This window comes from Mustela nigripes, chromosome 7, assembly GCF_022355385.1.
Source record: "Mustela nigripes isolate SB6536 chromosome 7, MUSNIG.SB6536, whole genome shotgun sequence".
NCBI lineage: Eukaryota > Metazoa > Chordata > Mammalia > Carnivora > Mustelidae > Mustela > Mustela nigripes.
Genome location: NC_081563.1, coordinates 44,636,925 through 44,657,844, shown reverse-complemented (window position 1 = coordinate 44,657,844; position 20,920 = coordinate 44,636,925). Strand labels below are relative to the sequence as shown.

At 38.3% G+C, this 20,920-nt stretch overlaps 1 protein-coding gene across 7 annotated transcripts in view; it reads left to right on the top strand.

Annotated features, from left to right (window-relative positions):
- CTNNA2 (catenin alpha 2) overlaps nt 1-20,920 on the top strand; it is a 1,132,931-nt gene that overhangs the window by 862,010 nt on the left and 250,001 nt on the right. For all 7 annotated transcript variants that reach the window (XM_059405715.1, XM_059405716.1, XM_059405717.1 and 4 more), the window contains one exon: nt 10,686-10,838. In XM_059405715.1, the coding sequence (XP_059261698.1) occupies nt 10,686-10,838 (153 nt within the window). The remainder of the gene's footprint in view (nt 1-10,685; nt 10,839-20,920) is intronic.

Sequence of the window (20,920 nt, the reverse complement as noted above, 5' to 3'; positions counted from 1 at the left end):
AAAAAAAAAAAAAAAAAAAAAAAAAAAAAAAAAGTATGCACTGTAATGAGTATGTTAATAAGCTAGGTGGGAGAGAGTCCTTCCACAATGTATATGTAAATTAAATCACCATGTTATATACTTTAAATATCTTACAATTGTATTTGTCGGTTATACCTCAATAAAGCTGAAGTAAAAAAAGAATTAACATCTATCCATTAAAAAAAAATCACAGAGATCTCCTCTCATTGGAGATTAAAGTTGGACATGCAGTCTTCAAAGTCTCGTCTAAGTTTAAGCTTCTGTGATTCTTGTTGGCTGGGGAGAGCCATTTTTTCTTGTTCTGTCTTTTTCAGGGAACTGTTTCATATTCATCAAATGGTTGTGGGTTTTTAGACTTTGTGCAAAACACTTTGCAGTATCTATTTGAAGGTGGCTCGATATACATCATACGCTCCTCGTGTCCCACCCTGTGGGCAGACAATTTCTGGTCATTTGAGACAGTCTATTTTTCTTTTCAAGTTTGTGAGTTAAACTGTGTCTGTCCTTTCATCACGGTGCCCTCCTGCGAAGTAAGGAAGTGGATTGTGAGATTAGGTACCATCCGTCGACTGCATTCCTTTTGGTTTGCTGAGGAAAACGCCGTTATTTACATTGATGAATAGCCTTAATTGGGTAAAATAGACTGGTAGTGCTGAGCTAATACCTTTAAATGTCTTGTCTTATGCAATTAATATTCCCTTGTCACACATACATTTAAACAGTTGGAAGAAAGCCTTGTGTTCTTGACTCCTGTCAGACTTAACAAATGATTTTGTCAAGTCATTCCTTTCTGCCCTGGTTGATTGATAGCTAAATTTTGGTCTTCTAGCTTATGTAAAAAGTGTTAACTATGCCTTTCAGCTTGTAGGCAAGGGCATTTAAACCATTCTAATAGTCAATTTACAGAGGAATTACATTGCCTGTTTACTGGAGGGGTCAAAAAATGTGCCCCTGTTCATCAGGGCCACAAATCACAGGGCCCGTGAGCTAATAAAGGCAGTATTTATGAGTCCTTGCATTTGCCCTATGATACCAAGTTCAAGGTGCCCCGGTCTTGGCTGCTGAGGGCTTTGGCTCCCAGTTTTGGGTGTCCCTTTGCTTATGGACTATGTACTAGGTAGATATAGTTGGCATGAATAAGGTTTGATTCTAAAACCCTTAAGAATGAGAATGAAATTTAGAATGCTAGATTGTTACAGGACTAAATTTCCTGTGAGGATTTCAGCGATCTCTCTGTTAATAAGGCAGATCTCTGCTAACCTCTGCTGCCACCTGGCTTATAGATGGTCATACATACCATGGTTACCATCTCCGAGCATGCAAAGTGGATCCCAGTCATTTCTGGGAGGAGTCTCACTTCCCTTGGCTTGAGCCTTTGTTGAGAATCTCACAACTGACCGTTTTAAAACACTGTAGCCAATAAGTTATGTTAAGATAGCTACATAGAGCACGCATAACGCATCAATATGTTTTTGCAATAGATAGATCTTGAACCATGAGTCCTCCATCTTTTTTTTTTTTTTTTTTACAGACTCCTAAAGCCCCAGGAAGTCACAGAGTCTCTTAGTGAGTATTCAGCAGGTCCCTTTCAGCTCCTGGAGGGGGGGATTCATTAGGACTCAACGAGAGGGACCACTGATTCCCTCTTGTGGTGTTCATCTGCCACTGGTTCTGTTCTTTCATTCTCTCTACTGTGGTTTTCTTCTTTGTGCTCTTATGATCTTGGGGAAGGCTTTCAGAATTCTTTATGCATTTCACTCATTAATCAGGAAGCAGGATCACACGTGTGCCTGCAATTTTTTACGCCACCATCATATATACCGTTGCTTTTGGTTAATAATGTGTGCAAAGCCGGCACAATGTAGACACACATTGTGTGTATTAATTTACTGCACGGATCCTGAGGCAAGGCTGGGTTCAAATTCTGCCACTGCCACATATTTATTGGCCCTATGAATGTGGGCAAGTGACTGAATTCTATTGCCTCAATTCCTTTACCTATAAAATGGAGAAAATCATAGCCAGCTCTTTTCAGAGAAAAGTTATTCTAAGCATTCAGAATAGTGTCTAGCACAAAGTAAGCATTATAAAGTTTTAAAATATGAAATACTCATTTCGCCCAGTCCTCTACGGCTCTCCTCCTTAGCCCTTTCCTCCATGTCCCACTGCTGCAGTTGACTTCTGCCTTCTCCATACACCCTCCATTCTGCCAACCTCTCCTTCGCTACCTTGTACTGCACTCAGCAACTTTGGGGTCCATGTTCCGCTAACATTTTTTCCCCAGCACCAAGGGAAGCTGTATACATGCTGGCTTGAGGCACCCCTGAAGATCCACAATAATCCCAGCATTCCCTTGGATAATAAAGCAACATTTCCCTGCTTCTTCCAACAAAAGCAATTGCTCTTGCTTATTGTAGAGGAAGAAAGGGCCACAAATCACAGGGCCCATGTGTGGGCAGAAAAAGGAACCAACAGAAGGAGCCAAGCGTCTGCTCCTATTCCTCAGGATGAGCCCCAACCAACCACCCTTCCTTGTCTTAGTCCCCATGACTTCTCTTAAGTACAACTTTTGAACTAAGGGATCTGTTAAATCTATACAAGTAAGAAACCGCAGCTGTGATATTTTTAAGCATGGTGCATGGCTGTATCATGAAACATATACAGCAGACTACTGTTAATCTAGTGATTCTAGTAAAATGACTGAATTAGAATGACACCAAACTAGTTAACTGATTGATCAGAAATGCATTTTGATGATGTCTGCCCAAAAAGATGATTAAGTGAACACAAAAACTTATTCTAATTAAACATGCATATTATTTTATCAGTTGTCTCTTGTTACTATTGTGCCATATAACATTTCGGTGGCACAGAATAATAACATTTATTTCTAATTAGTCTGGGGTAGTCACCTTGGTCAGGCCCTCTCACGTGTCTGGGCTCAGTTGCTCTTGACTGACGTAAGATGGCCTTCACGGGGATGATTGAGGTGACTCAGTTTTATTCAGCACTTTTGTTTTCCTTCTTGGGAGACAAACGTCTAGCCCAGGCATGTCCTTCTCAAGGAAATGACAGGCAAACAAGACTGAGCAAGCCCCATGGTGAATAGGCCTTTCAACCCCCACCCCCGTAGGTATCATGACAGCCAACATCTATTGGCCCTAAGTATGTCACTTGGCCCAGCCCAAAATCAGAGAGGGCATTCGTTGCACAGTTACATGGTAATGGGCGTGCGTATGAGAAGTAAAGAATTGGGGTCATTAATACAGCAAATCCACTATAACTACATAAGTTGGCCTCAGTGCTTCTTATTCCATTAAGACATGTTCTGACTTCTGTCTTGGCTGTATTAGCACTCCTAGAGGAAAAATCTAGAGGACAAGAACTGTTTATTGGGCTAAACTAAACCACCACATGTCTGCTGTTGGGACCATGCACGTAGGTATTGCTAATGATGATGGCTGTGTTTTGAATTAATCCAGTTCAGCCTGAGTGGGAGAGGGGGGCATGGAGAAAAGCATGAAGCCTGATAACAGTTCTGTTTTTTTCTTTTTAGAAGTAATTGGTTCCATTAAGTAAAGAAGCTAGTATCCCAATTAAAATGATTTTGCTTCATAGTAGATAGTGCCATCAGGATAATGAATAGAATGACCAAAGAATTTTGTGTTTCTCTTACAAAGGAAACAAAATCAAGTAAAACCAGTGTTATTCTCTAAGTGCTCTTCAACAGCATCACAGATATGCCTCTGCTCTCTCTATCTGCCCCCACCTCCAGCTCAAACAATGAACAGTGCCTTCATTACCAGTGAATAGTGTGCACGGATGGCACCTTAGTTTAGTGAAGTGGTCTTCTGTGGGTTACTGCACTGACTGATTACCTTAATTGACCTTCAGCCTGGCTAAAATTTGCCTGACTTAATGAGGCTCAATTTTTCTCAAGCCTCCTAGGCTGGATGGCTCCTGGCCCAGACACTTTGTTGCTTTGCTTTTTCATTTTTAATAACAATTACACCCCAAAGCTTGGGGAAATATGGTCAAATATGTCAGTAATCATGAAGAGCCCTGAAAGAACCACATCCATGGAAAGATTTAAAGTTTCAAGGTTTTGAGCCCTTGTAAAATCACCCTCTACCCCAGATTTGACCTTGGTCGGTATGGCTTGCAAAATTCTAGTGAAGAAGCTAATATGGTTAGCAGGATTTTTCTAAACACCTGTCTAAATGACAAGACAGATGTTAAACAGTCAGACATTTGTTAAATGTCATCAGCCCAGCCTAGACGCTTAGGTGTTAACTTTTATTTCTAAGAGTCAGGATGGCAGTGGATTGCTCAGACATACACAGATAATTCTGCCGAAAGACTGAAATGCAAAAAGACTTAACTTGCAGAGAAATTTAAGCAAAGAAAGCGTTCACATTGCAGGAGAAATGGGATTGATTAGTGTGAGCTGCCTGTTGTGAGGAGGATTATGAAATAGTATTTGAGATCAGCATAAAAGAATGCTGTGATTGATTAATCATGTCTGGCATAGGCATAGAAAGGAAATGTTGTAGTGTACTTTCCGTTCCTGTCCTACTTCATAGTTTCTGAGCTTGTTCCTTATAAACAATGCTTCATCTTTAATTATCTCCTATATCTATTTTGTCCACCTTCTGCCTATGCTTGAGTAACTGGATTATTGTTCTACCAGACCTATTCTTTATTGGCCATCCTTTTGATTTCGTCCTCGGAATTCCCTTCCTGTGTTTGGGGGATCTTCTCATTGTATGAATTTTGGTGTAAGAAGTCAAATGGTCAGTATATTCATTTTCACAAATGCTTTCCCCCAGTACCTTCTTTTGTCACCCTTGCAACTAGGTGTTGTTGACATATGACCCTGGATTTGAGTCTATATTTCACTCAGATAAAAATCAAGTGCATTTGCCTAAGACTTTGAATCAAAAGCTAGTATCACAAAAGCACAAGGTGTTCTAACATTTCTGAATTCTGTCTCTTCTTTGAACTAGCAGAACAGGCTTTCTGCTTAAATCTGCCAGAATTAGCTTCTAATGTTTGCAACAAAGAACTTGACTGATGCGATAGGTCTTCTAAGGCAGTGCTCCTCAAACTTTATTGTGGAATCACCTACGCATCTTATTAATATGCAGATTCTGACTGAAATGCAGGTCTGGGATGGGGCATGAGGTTTGCATTTCTCCTAGGAATTGGCAGTTATGTGGGCCTGTGGTTCAGCCTTTCAGTAGGAAGGATCTGAGGAAGGAAAGGCAGCCTTAAAGAAGCCAGAGTGGGCAGGAAAGAGGAAAAGGGGGAAACATGGGGTGCCTGGGTGGCTCAGTGGGTTAAGCCTCTGCCTTCAGCTCAGGTCATGATCTCAGAGTCCTGGGATAGAGCTCCGCATTGGGCTCTCTGCTAGACAGCGAACCCGCTTTCCCCTCTCTCTCTACCTGCCTCTCTGCCTACTTGTGATCTCTCTCTCTGTGTCAAATAAATAAATGAAATCTTAAAAAAAAAAAAAAAGAAAAGAAAAGAAAAGAAAAAAAATAGAAAAGGGGGTAAAAAGGAATTTTGTTTCAATGTGTTCTAGTTAGTTAGGGTAGACCAACTAATGAACTTCAAAATGTGCAAAAGCCCCAACACAGTAAAATTGCATTCTTAATCATGTAACAATACTGGGCCAGTGATAGAACACTGGGAAACTCTCCTTCATGCATTCAAGGGGTCAGATTGATTGTTGGAGCAGGGGTTGTCCGCCTTCAGTTAAAGAAAGAATCCCAGGTCACCTTGGATGTCATATCTGGATTCCACCCAGAGAACATGGGAGGAGTGTACATTAGAAATGTTTGTTTCTTTTTTTAAAGTTTTTTATTATAAAAAAGAACACAGATATAGGAATCCACACACTATGAATATAAAGTTTCTTAATTACTATTATCTGAATGCTCACAACTACTATGCAGGTCAGTAAATAGGATTTTGCCAGCCTCTTTAAACTCATTTCTGTGAGTGGCACCTGGATGGCTCAGTGGGTTAAGGCCTCTGCCTTCGGCTCAGGTCATGGTCCCAGGGTCCTGGGATCGAGCCCCACATCGGGCTCTCTGCTCGGCAGGGAACCTGCTTCCTCCTCTTTCTCTCTCTCTGCCTACCTGTGATCTCTATCTATCAAACAAATAAATAAAAAAATCTTAAAAAAAAAAAAAAACTCCTTTCTATGCCTCCTGTCTCCCTCTGAAAGTAACCATTATCCTGACTTTTAGAGTGTTGACTTCCTTCTGTTTCTTTGTGGTTTAATCACCCTAATGTACATCATCAGATGGTATAGTTTAGTTTTGCCCACATTTTGGGATATATCTCTTTAGTCTCTTAATCTACTGCATCCTCTTTCCTCCCTTTCTCTTGCTTATAATCTATCTGTTGAAGAACACGGATGGCTTGTACTGTAAGCTTTCCACAGTTTGCATTTGGCTGATTAGATGCGTGTGGTACAGTTCCATATGCTATTCTGTATTTTCTGTAACTCACTAGGGGGATCTTCTACCCATTTCAGGTTTGATCCCTTTGACAACACTATAGTTGGCATTGTGCTATTTCATCAGAAGGTACATAGCGTCTGGTTGTCTTTTGTGTGTGTGTGTGTGTGTGTGATACTTTCAACCACTGGTGTTCATTGCCTTGATTTTTTAATTCATTAAAGGCTGCAAAATGGTGGTATTCTATCATTCTGTTTTCATTTAAGTGAAGGAAGTTTAAAACAGTTTCTTCATGAAGAAGAAAGAAGAACTTTATATAGGAAAGGCAAGATATAGTCTTGATTCTTTCAAGAGAAATGAATCAGTTCCTTGTCATCCTTTAAAGGTGACCAGCTAATTTTTTCTTTTCCTGTTTTAGTCATTATAAACTTCTGTATTTAAATATATTTGATGGGTTTTAATCCACTGGATTTTTTTTGTGAAATTCAAATTGTCTAATCTTTGGCCAAGTGGGAGGCTCCTGAGTTATTTTTCACGATTCTAGCTGTCTTTGATAGCTCTTTGCTATTTGGCATGATAAGATATTTCAGTCCTCTTGGTGTATTTCAGCCTCAGAGTACTATTTCCTCAAGAAGCCCTGGTCTGTTTTAGTGGAAAACTGTATTTCAAAATGTTCATTGTTACTGGGTTACCCATTGTTTTTAAGCCTTTTCACTGGATAGAACTAGGAAATAGTGTGTGTTTAATTTAAAATCTTGTGTTCATATTGATATTTCTTCAGATCTAGGATTATAGGGTATTTCCTAAACCCCTTCTGTATTTTATCTTCTTTCTTCTACACCAATACTCCTCATTAACAAGGACAAAGGAGATAAGAGATAAATCTTCCTAATTATTTGTTTTATTCTACCTTTGAACACAATAGTTAGGAATAATAATATTCGTATTATCACTATAATTAAAACTATATACAATGGTTAAAATATTTTTGTATATCCTCTTCCCTTTCACTTCGCATTTTTATTGTGTTGTACAATGTCTTCACTGTCAGAGCATGTAATTACTTCATATGATCATCTCTCTCTTTGAGTCTCCATATATTCTTAGTTCTATCAACAGTGTATATCTAATGCTCACTGTCAGTTTCATATTGATAATTTTGGAGTTATTTTGATTGTTAAAATTCCTTCTCTAACAGATTCCCTGACAAAGTCTTATGGGAATAATATTTCCTGAGTTCTTGCACATTGATCAAATTTTGTCTATGCCTTATATTCTTCAAAGTCAGTTTTGCTGGCTATAAAATTTTTAACTCACATTTTTTTTCTCAAGTGTCTTAAATTAAGGTATTTCATTTTCTTCTGGTATAAAGTTTTGCTATTGAAAAGTCTGAATATCATCTAATTTCCTTTTCCTTATAAGTTATGTGTTCTATTTTGCTAAACACACAAGAACTCCCTCCAACGTTTAGTTTTTAGAATCCAGTTATTTTGCTAGACAATATGCTTCAGTCTTCTCAGGTACATGATATGTCCTTTCAGAATGTAGTTTATATTATAGGAAGGTTTTTATGAGTTATAATTTTTAGTACTTGTTATGTTTTCTTGTTTTGATTTTCTTTTTCATGGACCTCCGATACCCATATACTAATTTTTTTTATATATCTTCAATATTTGTCACTTTTTCCTCAAATTTTTAAAGATTTTTAAAATCTTTTGGATTTATTTATTTATTTTAAGGATTTATTTATTTATTTGAGAGTTAGAGGGAGAACAGGGGAGGAAGAGAGAAACTCAAGCAGAGTCTAATGTGGAACTGGATCTCACAACCCAGAGATCATGACCAGAGCCCATGATCTGAGCCAAAAACCAAGAGTCTGATGCCTAACTGATGATATCACCCAGGTGCCCATCTTTTGGATTTTAAAATGTTTTCCTTCTTTTCTCTTTCCACTTATCTTAAGGCATTTGCTATTGTATTTATTCATTCTTTAGTTTTTTTTTTTTTAAGATTTTTTTCCTTTTATTTATAAATTTTTCTTAAATTTCATGATCTAGGGACACCTGGGTGGCTCAGTCAGTTAAGCGTCTGACTTCAGCTCAGGTCATGATCTTGGTGTCCTGGAATCCAACCCCAGGTCAGAGTTCCTGCTCAGTGGGGACTCTGCTTCTCTCTCCCTCTGCCCTTCCTATCCCTTGTTCATGCTTCCTCATTCCCTCTCAATCTCATATGAATAAATAAAATCTTTAAAAAAATTTTATGACTCATTCTATAATCTTTTCTTTTTCTAATTTATATCTTTTTTCATGTTTTATATCTTTTTTTAGTATATTTGAATTTATTTGAGATAGTTTACAGTTTGAATCTTTATAGGTAAATGTTTTTGGCATACTTTCAGTGTGTGTTAGGATGTGTGTCTCATGTATCCTATTTTTTTATTCTCATTTTTCTTGTAATAATTTTATATGAGTTTTTACTCATATAATTTTATGTTGGTATTTTAAGTTGGTATTTTTTTTTAAGTTGCTCATTTTTATGTGAAACCAGTCTCCTTGAAAGTTTAGAAAGAGACTTGAAGCACTTAGCTATTCTAGCTTCACAGAGCTCTCACTTCTATTATTTTTGTGTGATGTTAAGAAATATGGTGGCTTGATTGGTGAGATAGCCTGGCTCTCTGCTCCTCTCCCCCACTTCGTCTGGGCCTTCTTTTTCTTTTATCTCTATTGTCCCTGTCAAGTTTAATTTTGATTATACTCCCAATGGTTTCTCCTTCATGTGGGACTCTGTCCTGGAAGACAGCCATGGCAGATCAGTTTCAAGTGTTTACTGCACTGTCCCCTTGAGACCTTCTTATGGGGGCTCTGCCACTTACTACCCTATGATTGCAGACAAGTTATTTAACACTTCTCAGTCCCATTTTCTTCATTTGAAAAACTAGTATAAGAATAGTGCCTATTTTATGGTGTTGTTTGGGGGATTAAATGATATTATATATAAAGATCTTACTTGAGTATCTGGTACATTGTGTGTGGAATATATGAGCTCACCAATAGCTCACATTATTCCTGAGCTATAGTTTAACACACGCTGCCAAATAAGTAGCTGACTAATGTTAACTTCGCATAGGCTTTATATATTTTATGTAGTGAAATATCAAGCCCAATTCAGAGGTAAACCAAGCTAAGTTATATATACACACATACATATTTTATGGTAATTAACACAAAAAGGAACTGAGATTTGCTCAAAGTCTTCCTTCTTTTGACCAACAATAAATATGTATGTATCAGCCTACAAAAGATTTGCCTGCATACTCCTGAATAGGTATACTTATTTGGAAAACATGCACATTATTTACCATCTTCTCGCATTTATTTGGGTGTTTTCTCTGTGTTATACATCTTGACAATAATGAGCAAAGCAGCCCTGAGGTGATTTTCCAAGTATGGTTTCTTTTTTCTTTTCCCCACGTAGCTGCCCTGCTTCCCATTTTAACAATGTGGAAATGATGCCAATTATGCATTATTAGATATTTGGGTACGTTTGTTTTTACTTACCTTGAAGAATAAGTCTAAGTACTTCTTTCTGGAGCATTGCAACTATATCATCATAGCACTTTGAGATTATAAGAGGTTTCATGTTTCTACCAAATCAGATTCAAACAATGGATGCAGAAAGGGCAGGCTACTGCAAAAAGGTGAGTTTTAGGAGGGACTTCAAGGCCCATCTCTTCATCTAAAGTTCTCTACACTTGCTGATTGATGCCTAGATTTTTCTTTTTTCTAAAGAGCCTTGAAATGAGTCCTGTGTCTTTGAGCTGTATCATGATTCAAAACTTTCTGAAGGGAGACATTTAAGCCAATGAAGAAGGAAAATAGACTTTTGATAGGAAAGGGCCAGGCCTATAATGTATGAAGCTACAGACCATATATGTAACTTTCAAATTGACATATAATACAGTTAATTCAGAAGCATCTATGTCATCTCTCTTTGTTTTCCTTTGATATGATATGCACTGGGAAAATTAAAAAGAGTTGAAATGTTATTTCCATGGATAATGAGAACTGGGCATGGTTTAGAAAAATTTTTTATTCTCAGGCAGTAATTTAATCCATGTTGCTAAATGAGTAATAGAGTCATAAATATACCATTCTTCTATCCCTTAATTGTGTGTGTTTGTTTTTGTTTTTACTGCAGCTTCGGAAAGCAGTGATGGATCACATATCTGATTCTTTCTTGGAAACCAATGTCCCTTTGCTAGTTCTCATTGAGGCTGCAAAGAGTGGGAATGAGAAGGAAGTGAAGGAATATGCCCAGGTTTTCCGTGAGCATGCCAACAAGCTGGTGGAGGTGAGTAAGGAGAAGCCTAAAGAGTAGAATATATTGTTGGGTTTAATCCCCATATATGGCTCTTGGAATTTCGGTAGATAACCCTTCTGTGGTTTTCCTCAAGAAATAGTCTTGGAACCTATCTTTCTTTTACCTTCTGATGCTTATTCTATCCCTTGCAGAAGAGGCAGCTTATCAGTATTCTCTCCTTTCTCTATCTCACAATTCTATAAACATGTTCTGGAACATATCTCCTAATTTTCCTGAACAATAGGTAGAGGCTGAGAGAGGAGGAATAGAAGGGATGCTCCAGAGTGCTGAATGCCAGCTTTCATTTGAGGAATAGAATTAAAATTGCCAAATGGAGGTTTCAACACTATACCCTTTTCTTCTTCCTTATTCCCCTCCATGCCCTGAACCTAGATTACCTGATCACATTATGTGTTTATGTAAAAAGCATCTCCAAAGAGATACTGGGATTTCTGATGAAGGATCTTGAGGCAGTAGGATGAGTCCAAGTTCAGAGTCCTAAATATATTCTGTGCATTAGAGAATCCTGTGGGAGTGGTTTTATAAATGCATAATTATGTTATGTAATACTAAAAAAAATACTATTTAAGACAAACAAAATAAAAGTGAAATGATAATCAAACTGCTTATATCTAGGAGCTGAAAACCAACAGCTTGGCAAAGGTTGGATTTAGTGATGTGGGACTTAATAGAAACTTAATGTTAAATAGGAAGTGTGTGTGTGCCAGAGGAAGAGTTTAGAAGGGGAAAATATCCTGGCAAATTTAGGGAATAGTTATTAGGACCAGGCTCTGAGCACTTAAAAACAACAACAAAACTCTGGTATATCTCCACTTTAATTTAGGATAAAATGAAATTACTCAAAATGACAGGCAACTTAAATGCAAGCTAAGAATAAAATAAATTATTTCTTGTTTTCTTCAGATGGCAAAATTAAACACTGAATAAATATATCAAATGTAAAATCCTTTCCGTTTTTCTTGGAGTAAGTGATAAGGTTGTGTTCCGATGTAATTAAGGCCTAAGCACAGACTTGGCTTGCTCTTTGGTTACTCCAGCACTGCTGTTTCCCCTGGGACTGAATACACCAGGCCAGCCAGAAGTCCTCTGGCAAGCCCAGAGGGAGCCCCTGGTCCTCTAGGACACAAACTGAGCCATTGTTACCCATGACAGCAGTCATCAAGTTGAGTGTGCAAAACCCTAGGCCACAATAATGAAATCCTTGAGCTTCCCTACATAACCCCAGTGTCTTGAGGCAACACCAGTCTGAAGCTAAAAATAGACCTACTTAATGGCACCAAGGCAGTCTCTTGCTCTGTCTCCACCTACGAGGCAAGCACTCCGTCATTCCTCACATTCCACCTACATGTCCCTGTTCACTTGGCAATTGAGGAATCTAGTCTTCCCAAGACTGACCTTGGAAGCCTTGGCTACTTCCTTGTTTTAAGAAAGAGAAGGTATAAAAAGGGGAGGGGTAGAGTGGGAAGGGGAGGAGGAAGACGAAAAGAAATAATGTTGAATGAATGCTACAAAAGTTTTAAATATTCATATATAAAAAATAGTAGTATTTACATTGAGATAGATCATTGCATTTTTGTAACTTCAGTGTTTACAAGATAATTGCAGAATTTATAGAAAACATTAATTAATGGTGTGTTACAGGCATGGTGGACAGAAAAAGGGACATGTGTTTAAAGTTGTGTGATAACCATACTCTACTTCCAGTCTTGTTTGTGTTACTCTGTAATCCTATATATAGCCTCATTTGAGTTAACGCTTGTGGTTCAAACTTGATGGCCTGTGTAAATGTGAGCCCAAAGTAGCCCTCATGTCTCCTCATTCTCCCTTCTCCTGTGATAGACTTTGGACCCATTTACTACATCCCCTCATCCCATCTATAGGATTCACTTGATCCTGAACTTGTGGCAGAAACAGCAGCTCAGGTCAGTCAGAACTCCGTGTTTCAGAAAATCATTGCTTCCTTCAGTTATTCCCTACATTACCCCTAGGTGGTTACTACAGCCAGCAGCATTTTGGAAGGTCTTGATGCCTAGGAGATGAAGGGACTGAGATGTGGGATTAGCCTCTGTTTGACTGGAGATGACTGGAATAAAAAACATTTCTATAGCTTATGTCCTTCAAACAAGTGCTAGATTGCTGATGCATACCTGTTAAAAAAAGCTGGAGCACTAGACTGAGAATCACTAGTTTTCTCATTTTGAAAGTACTTGTATAGAAATGGACATCTTTCTGGGCCTTGGTGTTTATGTCTATAATGTGAAAAATTTGGTAAATATATTGATTTTATATCCATTGACCTTGATAATTCATCTACTAATTCCAGAAGTTTGACAGTTTCCTTTTGGATGTTCTGTATATACAATTGACCTGTCTGTGAATTATAATCATTGTAGTTCTTCTTTTCCAATTCTTTTACCTTGTTTTTTTTCCTTCTCATTATTACACTAACAAGGACCAAAGTATAATATTGTGGAAATTAGTATTTTTGTTACTTCTAGAACTCCATGAGAACATTTTGATGTTACCATTCATTCTATTGTTGTTGTAGACTTTATACAGATATTTTTATTTGCTTAATTTAATTCTCTCTTATTCATTCACTAAGATTATAAAATTGTTTCAAACAAGTTTTCTGCACATTTTGAGACAATTACATATTTTTTGTCTCCTTTAATCTCCTTCAGAAGTGTTGATATCTAAATTATGCTTTCCCTCAAAAAAATGAGTAGAAAATTATTTTTATTTTTTAGACATGAATGAGTTAGATTGCCATTACTTATTATTATTTCTTTTTAACATTTGGAGGAATTCACTGACACAGCAATCTAAGCATAGGTGTTTATTTGAAGAAAGGTTTTCAAGTTGCAGATTCAATTATTTTTACTAAACATAAGACCATTTAGATTTTCCATTTCTTTTCAGGTCAGCTTTAATAAGTTATAGTCTAGGAATTTGTTATTTTTATTTAATTTTCTAATTGTTTGATATAAAATTATCCATAATATTCTCCTTTTAAAAATAATTTGTATCTGCATCATTATTTAACAAATTTTTTTATTCCTTATAGTGATAATTGGTACCTTCTCTCTTTTTTTCTTGCTTAGTTTTGCAAGAGGTTTATCAATTTAATAATATTTTCTATAATGCAAGTTTAAGCTTTGTAGATTTTCTTTGTTTTCTATTTATCTGTTTATTCTGTTATCTTCATATTTTTTCTGCTTTCTTCTGGTATATCTTACTGTTTTTCTAACTTTTGGAAAATAAATAATTACATCATTGATTTTTAGCCTTTATTTTAGTAATATATGCATTTAAGGCTTAATTTTTCCCTAAGCTATGCTTTTATCCGGTTATTTTCTATTGACCTAGTTTTCAGCTTACTCATCCTGCTTCCATCTGTGTCCAATATGCTTGAAACTGATTTATTGTATTCAATTATTTTTAAATTTCTAGTTAACTTTTTTCATTGATTTCAGTTCTCTAGTACATTCATTATGTGGTCCCCTGTTTTAAAGAGATATGTTAATCATAGTTATTTTTAAAGTCCAAGTCAAAGAACTTTAATTTTGGGGTCAATTTTGTTTCTGTTTTGTGGTTGCCCCAGAGAGGTTATCTCTTCCCCAGCCACACACAAAAAATGGCTTGTATTTTAAGACTGATGATGCAGCACACCTAGGAATAGGGTATGAACAGGTTTATTCATCACAAAAAGGGACTTTTGAGGACTAGCAGAGCAGGCACCCACGCTAGTCCATAGTAGTTTCAGCACAAAGAAGAAAAAGTGGTTTTGGTTTTTATCATGTTAGGGAGGTGGATTGGGCTTGAGACCTCTGTGTGGGAGCTGGGTGTGAATGGTTCAAACTTCCCTACTGGCATCAAAAAAAAAAAAGGTGGGCTTTCTTACTGCTTGTGCAGTTTTGGGGCAAGATGGAAAGGAGAGAGCTGGGGCTTAAAAGCTGTCAGCCATCAAACATTCAAAATGGAGTAAAAATCTTCGTTATGACTCACCCCTGATGTTTGATGGATAACTGGAATGTGCCATGTTTCATTTAATTGAATTTGAATTTGTTTAAGTAAGCTATTATGGAGCTCTGTGAGGTTTCCAAAATAGAGACAGATTTTATCATGGTGTCTGTTTTTATTACTTTATTTTTATCTTGGTTATGGATTTTTTAATTATGTCAGCTATTTTTTTATTAAATGGCCAACATTTGTATGGAAAAGTATAAAGGGTCCATGTTGTAGTATGTTTGGGCTGCTATAAGAAAATACCACAGGGGCGCCTGGGTGGCTCAGTGGGTTAAGCCGCTGCCTTCGGCTCAGGTCACGATCTCAGGGTCCTGGGATCGAGTCCCGCATCGGGCTCTCTGCTCAGCAGGGAGCCTGCTTCCCTCTCTCTCTCTCTCTCTGGCTGCCTCTCTGTCTACTTGTGATTTCTCTCTGTCAAATTAATAAATAAAATCTTTAAAAAAAAAAAAAAGAAAAGAAAATACCACAGACTGGGTGGTTTATAAACAGAAATTTATTTCTCACAGTTCTGGAGGCTGAGAGGCCCAAGATCAAGGCAACAAAACGGGTGCATTCTGGTGAAGGCCCTCTTCCTGGTTGATAGCTAGCGCCTTCTCACTGTGTCCTTACATAATGGAAGGTGTAAGGGATCTCTGTGGAGTCTCTTTTCTAAGAACATTAATTCCATTCATTCACCATCCTTATGACCTTGGAGTCTCCATGGCTCCATCTCCTAGTACATCATATTGGATATTAGGATTCCATCATATGAATTGTGGAGGACAGACACCAACATTCAGACTATAGAGTCTGGATAGTATTTTCTCTTTCCAGAAAGGATTCACCGTTCTCTAAAGGGCATCAGATGTGATGAGCATCAGGTGTCGTATGGAAGTATTGAATCACTAAATTATACACCTGAAACTAATATTACACTGTATGCTAACTAACTGGAATTTAAATAAAAATTTAAAAAAATTAAAGGGCAGCAGAGATATAGACCATTTCAATCCAAAGACTCCAATGATTTGAGGCTAGGTTATACACTTTGACAGGTGTAGTCTTCCTTTCTTTTACCCTAGTCCTATGGAATAATCTTTTAGGGGTGCAGGAGGACCAGATGTGTTACTAAGTATCTCACTTTATTTATGAAGCAGTTTCTCCAGTTTTTGTTTTCCCACCATCGTGATATGGTTGAAAATTTAGTTGGCTTTTTGGATTCTTTTAATTTGCTTCTTCCTGCCCACCTGGGGAATGGGGTGGGTAGGGGCAGAGAGTGGGGGAGGGGCGGTGAGCGAGAATGAGGATCTTAAGCCTTCTCCACGTCCAGCTCAGAGCCAACACAGGGCTGGATCTCACAACCCTGAGATCATGACCTGAGCCAAAAATCAGGAGTCAGATGCTTAAGCAGCTGAGCCACCCAGGTGCCCCTAATTTGGCTGTTGGTATGTGTAACTTAATAGAAAAAAAAAAAAAAAAACCTGTGATCAAGTGCCAGTCCTTGAACCACCCCCCTTCTCCATGAGACCTTTGCTTCCTTGGCTGTCCCAAACACTAGTTTTTGCCTCTTCAGACATATATGAGGTTGTTGGAAACTCTAAATAATTCTCTTCTCAGCAGCTACCTTCCATCTGGTGTCTCAGTTTCTCTTCTAACACTAAGAATTAACAAATTGCTGGGAAGAAAGTGAAGTGCACAAAGGTGGGCTCCCCTGAGTGAGCATCTCTTTTTGAGCTAGTCTAGGTTTTGAGCCCCTTGGCAGCTGTTCTGTACTTTCAAGGAAATGATTTTTAGTCTGCATTTTTCATTATACTTAGCAGGAGTGTGGGTCTCTTCTTGGCTACTCCTTTGGGGCTAGACCTAGAAATCCCAGAGAGAGCTAGTTTAGATAAGTTTGTGGGTGATCTTGGTGCCTCATCCACTTCCTGCATTTCCTTCACTTAGAGCCTTCTTCTGCCAAACACCCCCTCATGATTCTCCCCGGGCACACTGGATGCCTCTTTAAGAACTTCTGATAGAACTCTGAGTTGCCATTAATGAAAATTATGTAAGAGTTATATATCAGATCATTTTGAATGAAGAATGAGTGAATACATAAAATAATCTATGAATCAATGGTGATAGTTTTAGCTTTTCAATTTTTTTTGTTATTGAGTTTCATGCTAGTATATTCAATTTTCTATCAAATTGTATGTTTTTTTTTTCATATTTGTGGGCCAATTTCCAACAATTTGTATTTGCTATTCATAGAGATTGGTGTGATGCAGTGACTGGATGGTGTCACAACCTATGACACAATGTTGTAATCCTTAGAAAATCTCTCAAAAGGACAGTTTTAGGCAAATAAAATATTAGCAAAATATGAATCAGAAAAAAAGTTAATTTGGCTTTTTGTGATTGCCTTAACAAGTAAAATTATATGGTTTTCTTCCCCACAATGTTGGTAATACTTAATAAAGACTAGGTGAATTTACACCAGGGTTTGTTGGTTAAGAAAACATAACAGGTGCTATGATGCTTTGTGGTCTATAGTATCAGCCACTATAGGAAGTATCACCAGAAGAAATGATTTTTTTTTTTTTTAATGTGGCTATTTTCCCTAATCTCCAAAAGCCAGCTAACTCATCCCCTCTGCCATTTAGCAAAAGGCTTCAAGGCAGAGCTGACTCTCAGGGTGTGTGGAACTGATCAGAGGACCCCTGTTGTACCTTCTTTCCAAGGCTTTGGAGGAATGGAATGCAAGCTGTGGCAACTTAGGACCAAAGTAATGTGTCCTGGGTAGGGGTGAAAATGAGGGCAAAATAATCATTGCTGCAAAGGAAATAAAAACTAATCTATAAAATGAGATGCAGAATCAATACAGCTGTTCTCAGAACCTCCAAACTGATTTTACCCTTTCCATTGGTTTCCTACACAGTCAATGCGCCTCTCTTCTTTCTCCTCCTAAATCTCTATGATATGCACCAAAAGAGTATGGATACAAGCTACACATGCTATTGTCTGATGGACCTTAGTATCCTCCTGGCTGGCAGTTTTCCTTCATCTGCCTGGCCCTCCTTCAGTCCCTTTTACACACAGCAGCAGCCAGGGGGAACTTCTAAAAGGGAAATCAATCATGTAGTGTCCCTGCCCAAGACCATTCAGATACTTCCTATTGTTCTCAGGCAAAAGACCAACCTGTTAAAGAACTATGCAAGGTTTGCATGATCTAGCCTCTTCTTCAGTCTCCAGGCTAGTCTTCCTGTCTTCTTCCACTTTCCACAACATATCAGCCTGACACAAGCCATCCTCCACTTGTCAGGTGGGCCAAGCTCCTTCCCCACCTAGGCCTATGCTTGTGCTGTCTCTTTCCTGACAGACTCCCCCTTCTACCACTTCCTTTCCATTCAGCTTTCAGCTTGAAGATCACGTCCCTAAATGGGATCAGTTCCCTGTGCGTCTTGCTTTTGTGGAACGTTATTTATTTTTTGATTTGCACACATCCGGCTCTATGACTGTCTGATATTTCTCCTGCTAGATTAGCAATTCCTTTAGAAAGAGGCCATTTCTAATTGATTCCTAACTACACTGCAGCATGTGGCTGAACAGCTAGCAGGTATTCAATAAACAGATGTTGCCTAAAGAATAGTAAAATAATAAATGCTTCCAGGGATACTGCCAACTTTTTGACTCCTGAGGTAATATATTTTAATAGCCTGGCTGTAGGTCCCCAAACAGGTGCCTCTGGGGTTACTAAAGGGGCATTGTGCTTATTTAATTCCCTAACTTACTACAAAGGAGGAATTTCAAATTTAAGAAGGACTAATGTGGAGATCACCTATTTCTACCAAGTAGAAAGCTTGCTGTTTGCTGGCGTGGGAGAAGTTGAACAAACTCGGTTACGATGCTCCTGAGGTAGGGCCCCTATCTCTGCTGTCATTTCTTTCCTGCCCACCACCTCACGAGCACGCGATTGTCCTGATCCTGGGTTACTGAGGTTGTGGGAGAGAGAGCTGGTTCTGGCGCAATAAAGCACATGATCAAGGCCGTAACAGTAGTGTGTTAGACAAGGGGATCTCAAGTCTCTGCTTCGTCCTCTTAGTTACAGCGGATGGCAGCCCCCCACGCAGAGCAAGACTTGTATCTGTAGCAAGTGGAAGGTTTGAAATAAGGGACAAATCCCAATATTCAGAATCGCTAATAAGATCACCAGTAAAGCACAAACTGCTTCTGTTTCAGCCTTGAGTAAATAGCTTTTCTCAATTAGTGTTTCCACTTCTTTCAGAAAAACTCATTCAGCAACAAAACACACACAACCGGGTGCTGACAGTTGCTGGCAATATAACCAACAAAGCCAGGTAAACTTCCTGCTCTCATGGGGCATGTGTTCTTTCGGCAAGGACAGAGAACAAGTATGTACAATAAGTAAGGGGGAACTAAGTGCTGAAGATCAAAATAGAACAGAGCAGGGAGATAAAGAAGAGATGAAGGAGGGCATGTGTGGGCAAAGAGGATTGTCTCCTAAGATGAGTACTAAGCAGGGACCTGAAGGAAGTGGAAGAACATTCCAGATTGTGGGAATGGAAAGAGCCAAGACCCCCAAGGCAGCAGTGTACTTGCATGTTTGATCAAGAACAAAGAGACCAGTGTGCTTGCAGCTCAGAGGGAGAGGAGACATTTCAGAGATGAGATTGAGGGCTGGGTGTAAAGACTGTATTTTGCTCAGATATTTTAATCTATTGAAGGCTTTGAACAAAGGATGACATGATCTGACTTCCATTTTGAGAATTACTGTGCTGCTCTCTGGGAAATGTACAGGAGAGTGACAAAAGCAAAAGGAAGAATAGATAAAAGGATCCAATCATCCAGCAAGGGATTGGTGCTCTGACTAGAGGAGAGGCAGTGGAGGTATACGCGGAAGTGCTTAGGTTTGGGTTATAGTTCCAGGGTTGAGCCCATGTGTTGGATGTTAAACTGTGAGACAGACAGGTGTCTGGATGACCTTTGGACATGAAGCATCAGTAAAATCACCTGGAACTCTTAAAAAAACATAGCCTACATTGTCAGACTGGTTCTTGATTGGCTCTGCCTAGAGCTTCTTGATGGGGTGTTCCTGAAAACCCTACACAAATATCTTGGGTTTAAATAAAACAGTAGAACGTTTCAAATTATAGAATCTTGATTCAAACTGTGAACCAAAAAGAAAATCAAGAAAAGCTGCATCAGAAACTACATTGATGGAACTGGATCTCCATGCATTTTTTTTTTAAAAGTACAAACTGAATATTATCATCTTTTTTCTCAGTGCTGCCCTCCCCAATCCAATTAGTACATTTGAACTGAATTTGTGGAATTTCTCAACTAATTGAGCCATAACAAATCTGAAAATTATAATATTTTATAAAGAGCTGTTTTGTTCAGTTTAAGCACATGTTAAACTTACAGATTTTTTTTCTGTCTTTGAAGAAGTGTATAGTTCAACTCCATCCCTCTTTGAATTTCCTGATTCCTAAAATCTGCCATATTATGCATTTTTTCTTATAGCACACAATAAACATTACCAAAACTCACCTAAAACTCTTAATAATTATTTAGGGATGCCTGGTTGATTCAGTCGATTAAGAATCTGCTTTCAGCCCAGATCATGATCCCAGGGTCCTGGGATTGAGTCCTGCATGGGATTTCTTGATCAGCGGGGAGCCTGCTTCTCTGCCTGCCACTCTCCCTGATTGTGTTCTCTCTCTCTCACAAATAGTGAAATCTTTAAAAAAAATAATTATTTAAATATAGGGCTAGGGTTCTTTGTAAGCTCTCATTACCTTATTTAATGCTTTTGACAACCTAATGAAGTAGCTATTATTTTTCCACTCCATTTTACAGATGAAAAAAAACTGAGGTTTCAAGAAGCTTAATAACTTGCCCAATGTCATACAGCTAGAGGCAGAATTCATGTACCAGTCCAGGTATCCTAGATTCCAGAGGCCATGCTGTCAACTCCTGGGCAACACTGTCCCCAAGCTCTTGTCCAAGGTGTACATAAAGAATAGAATCCTGTCCTTGTAAGT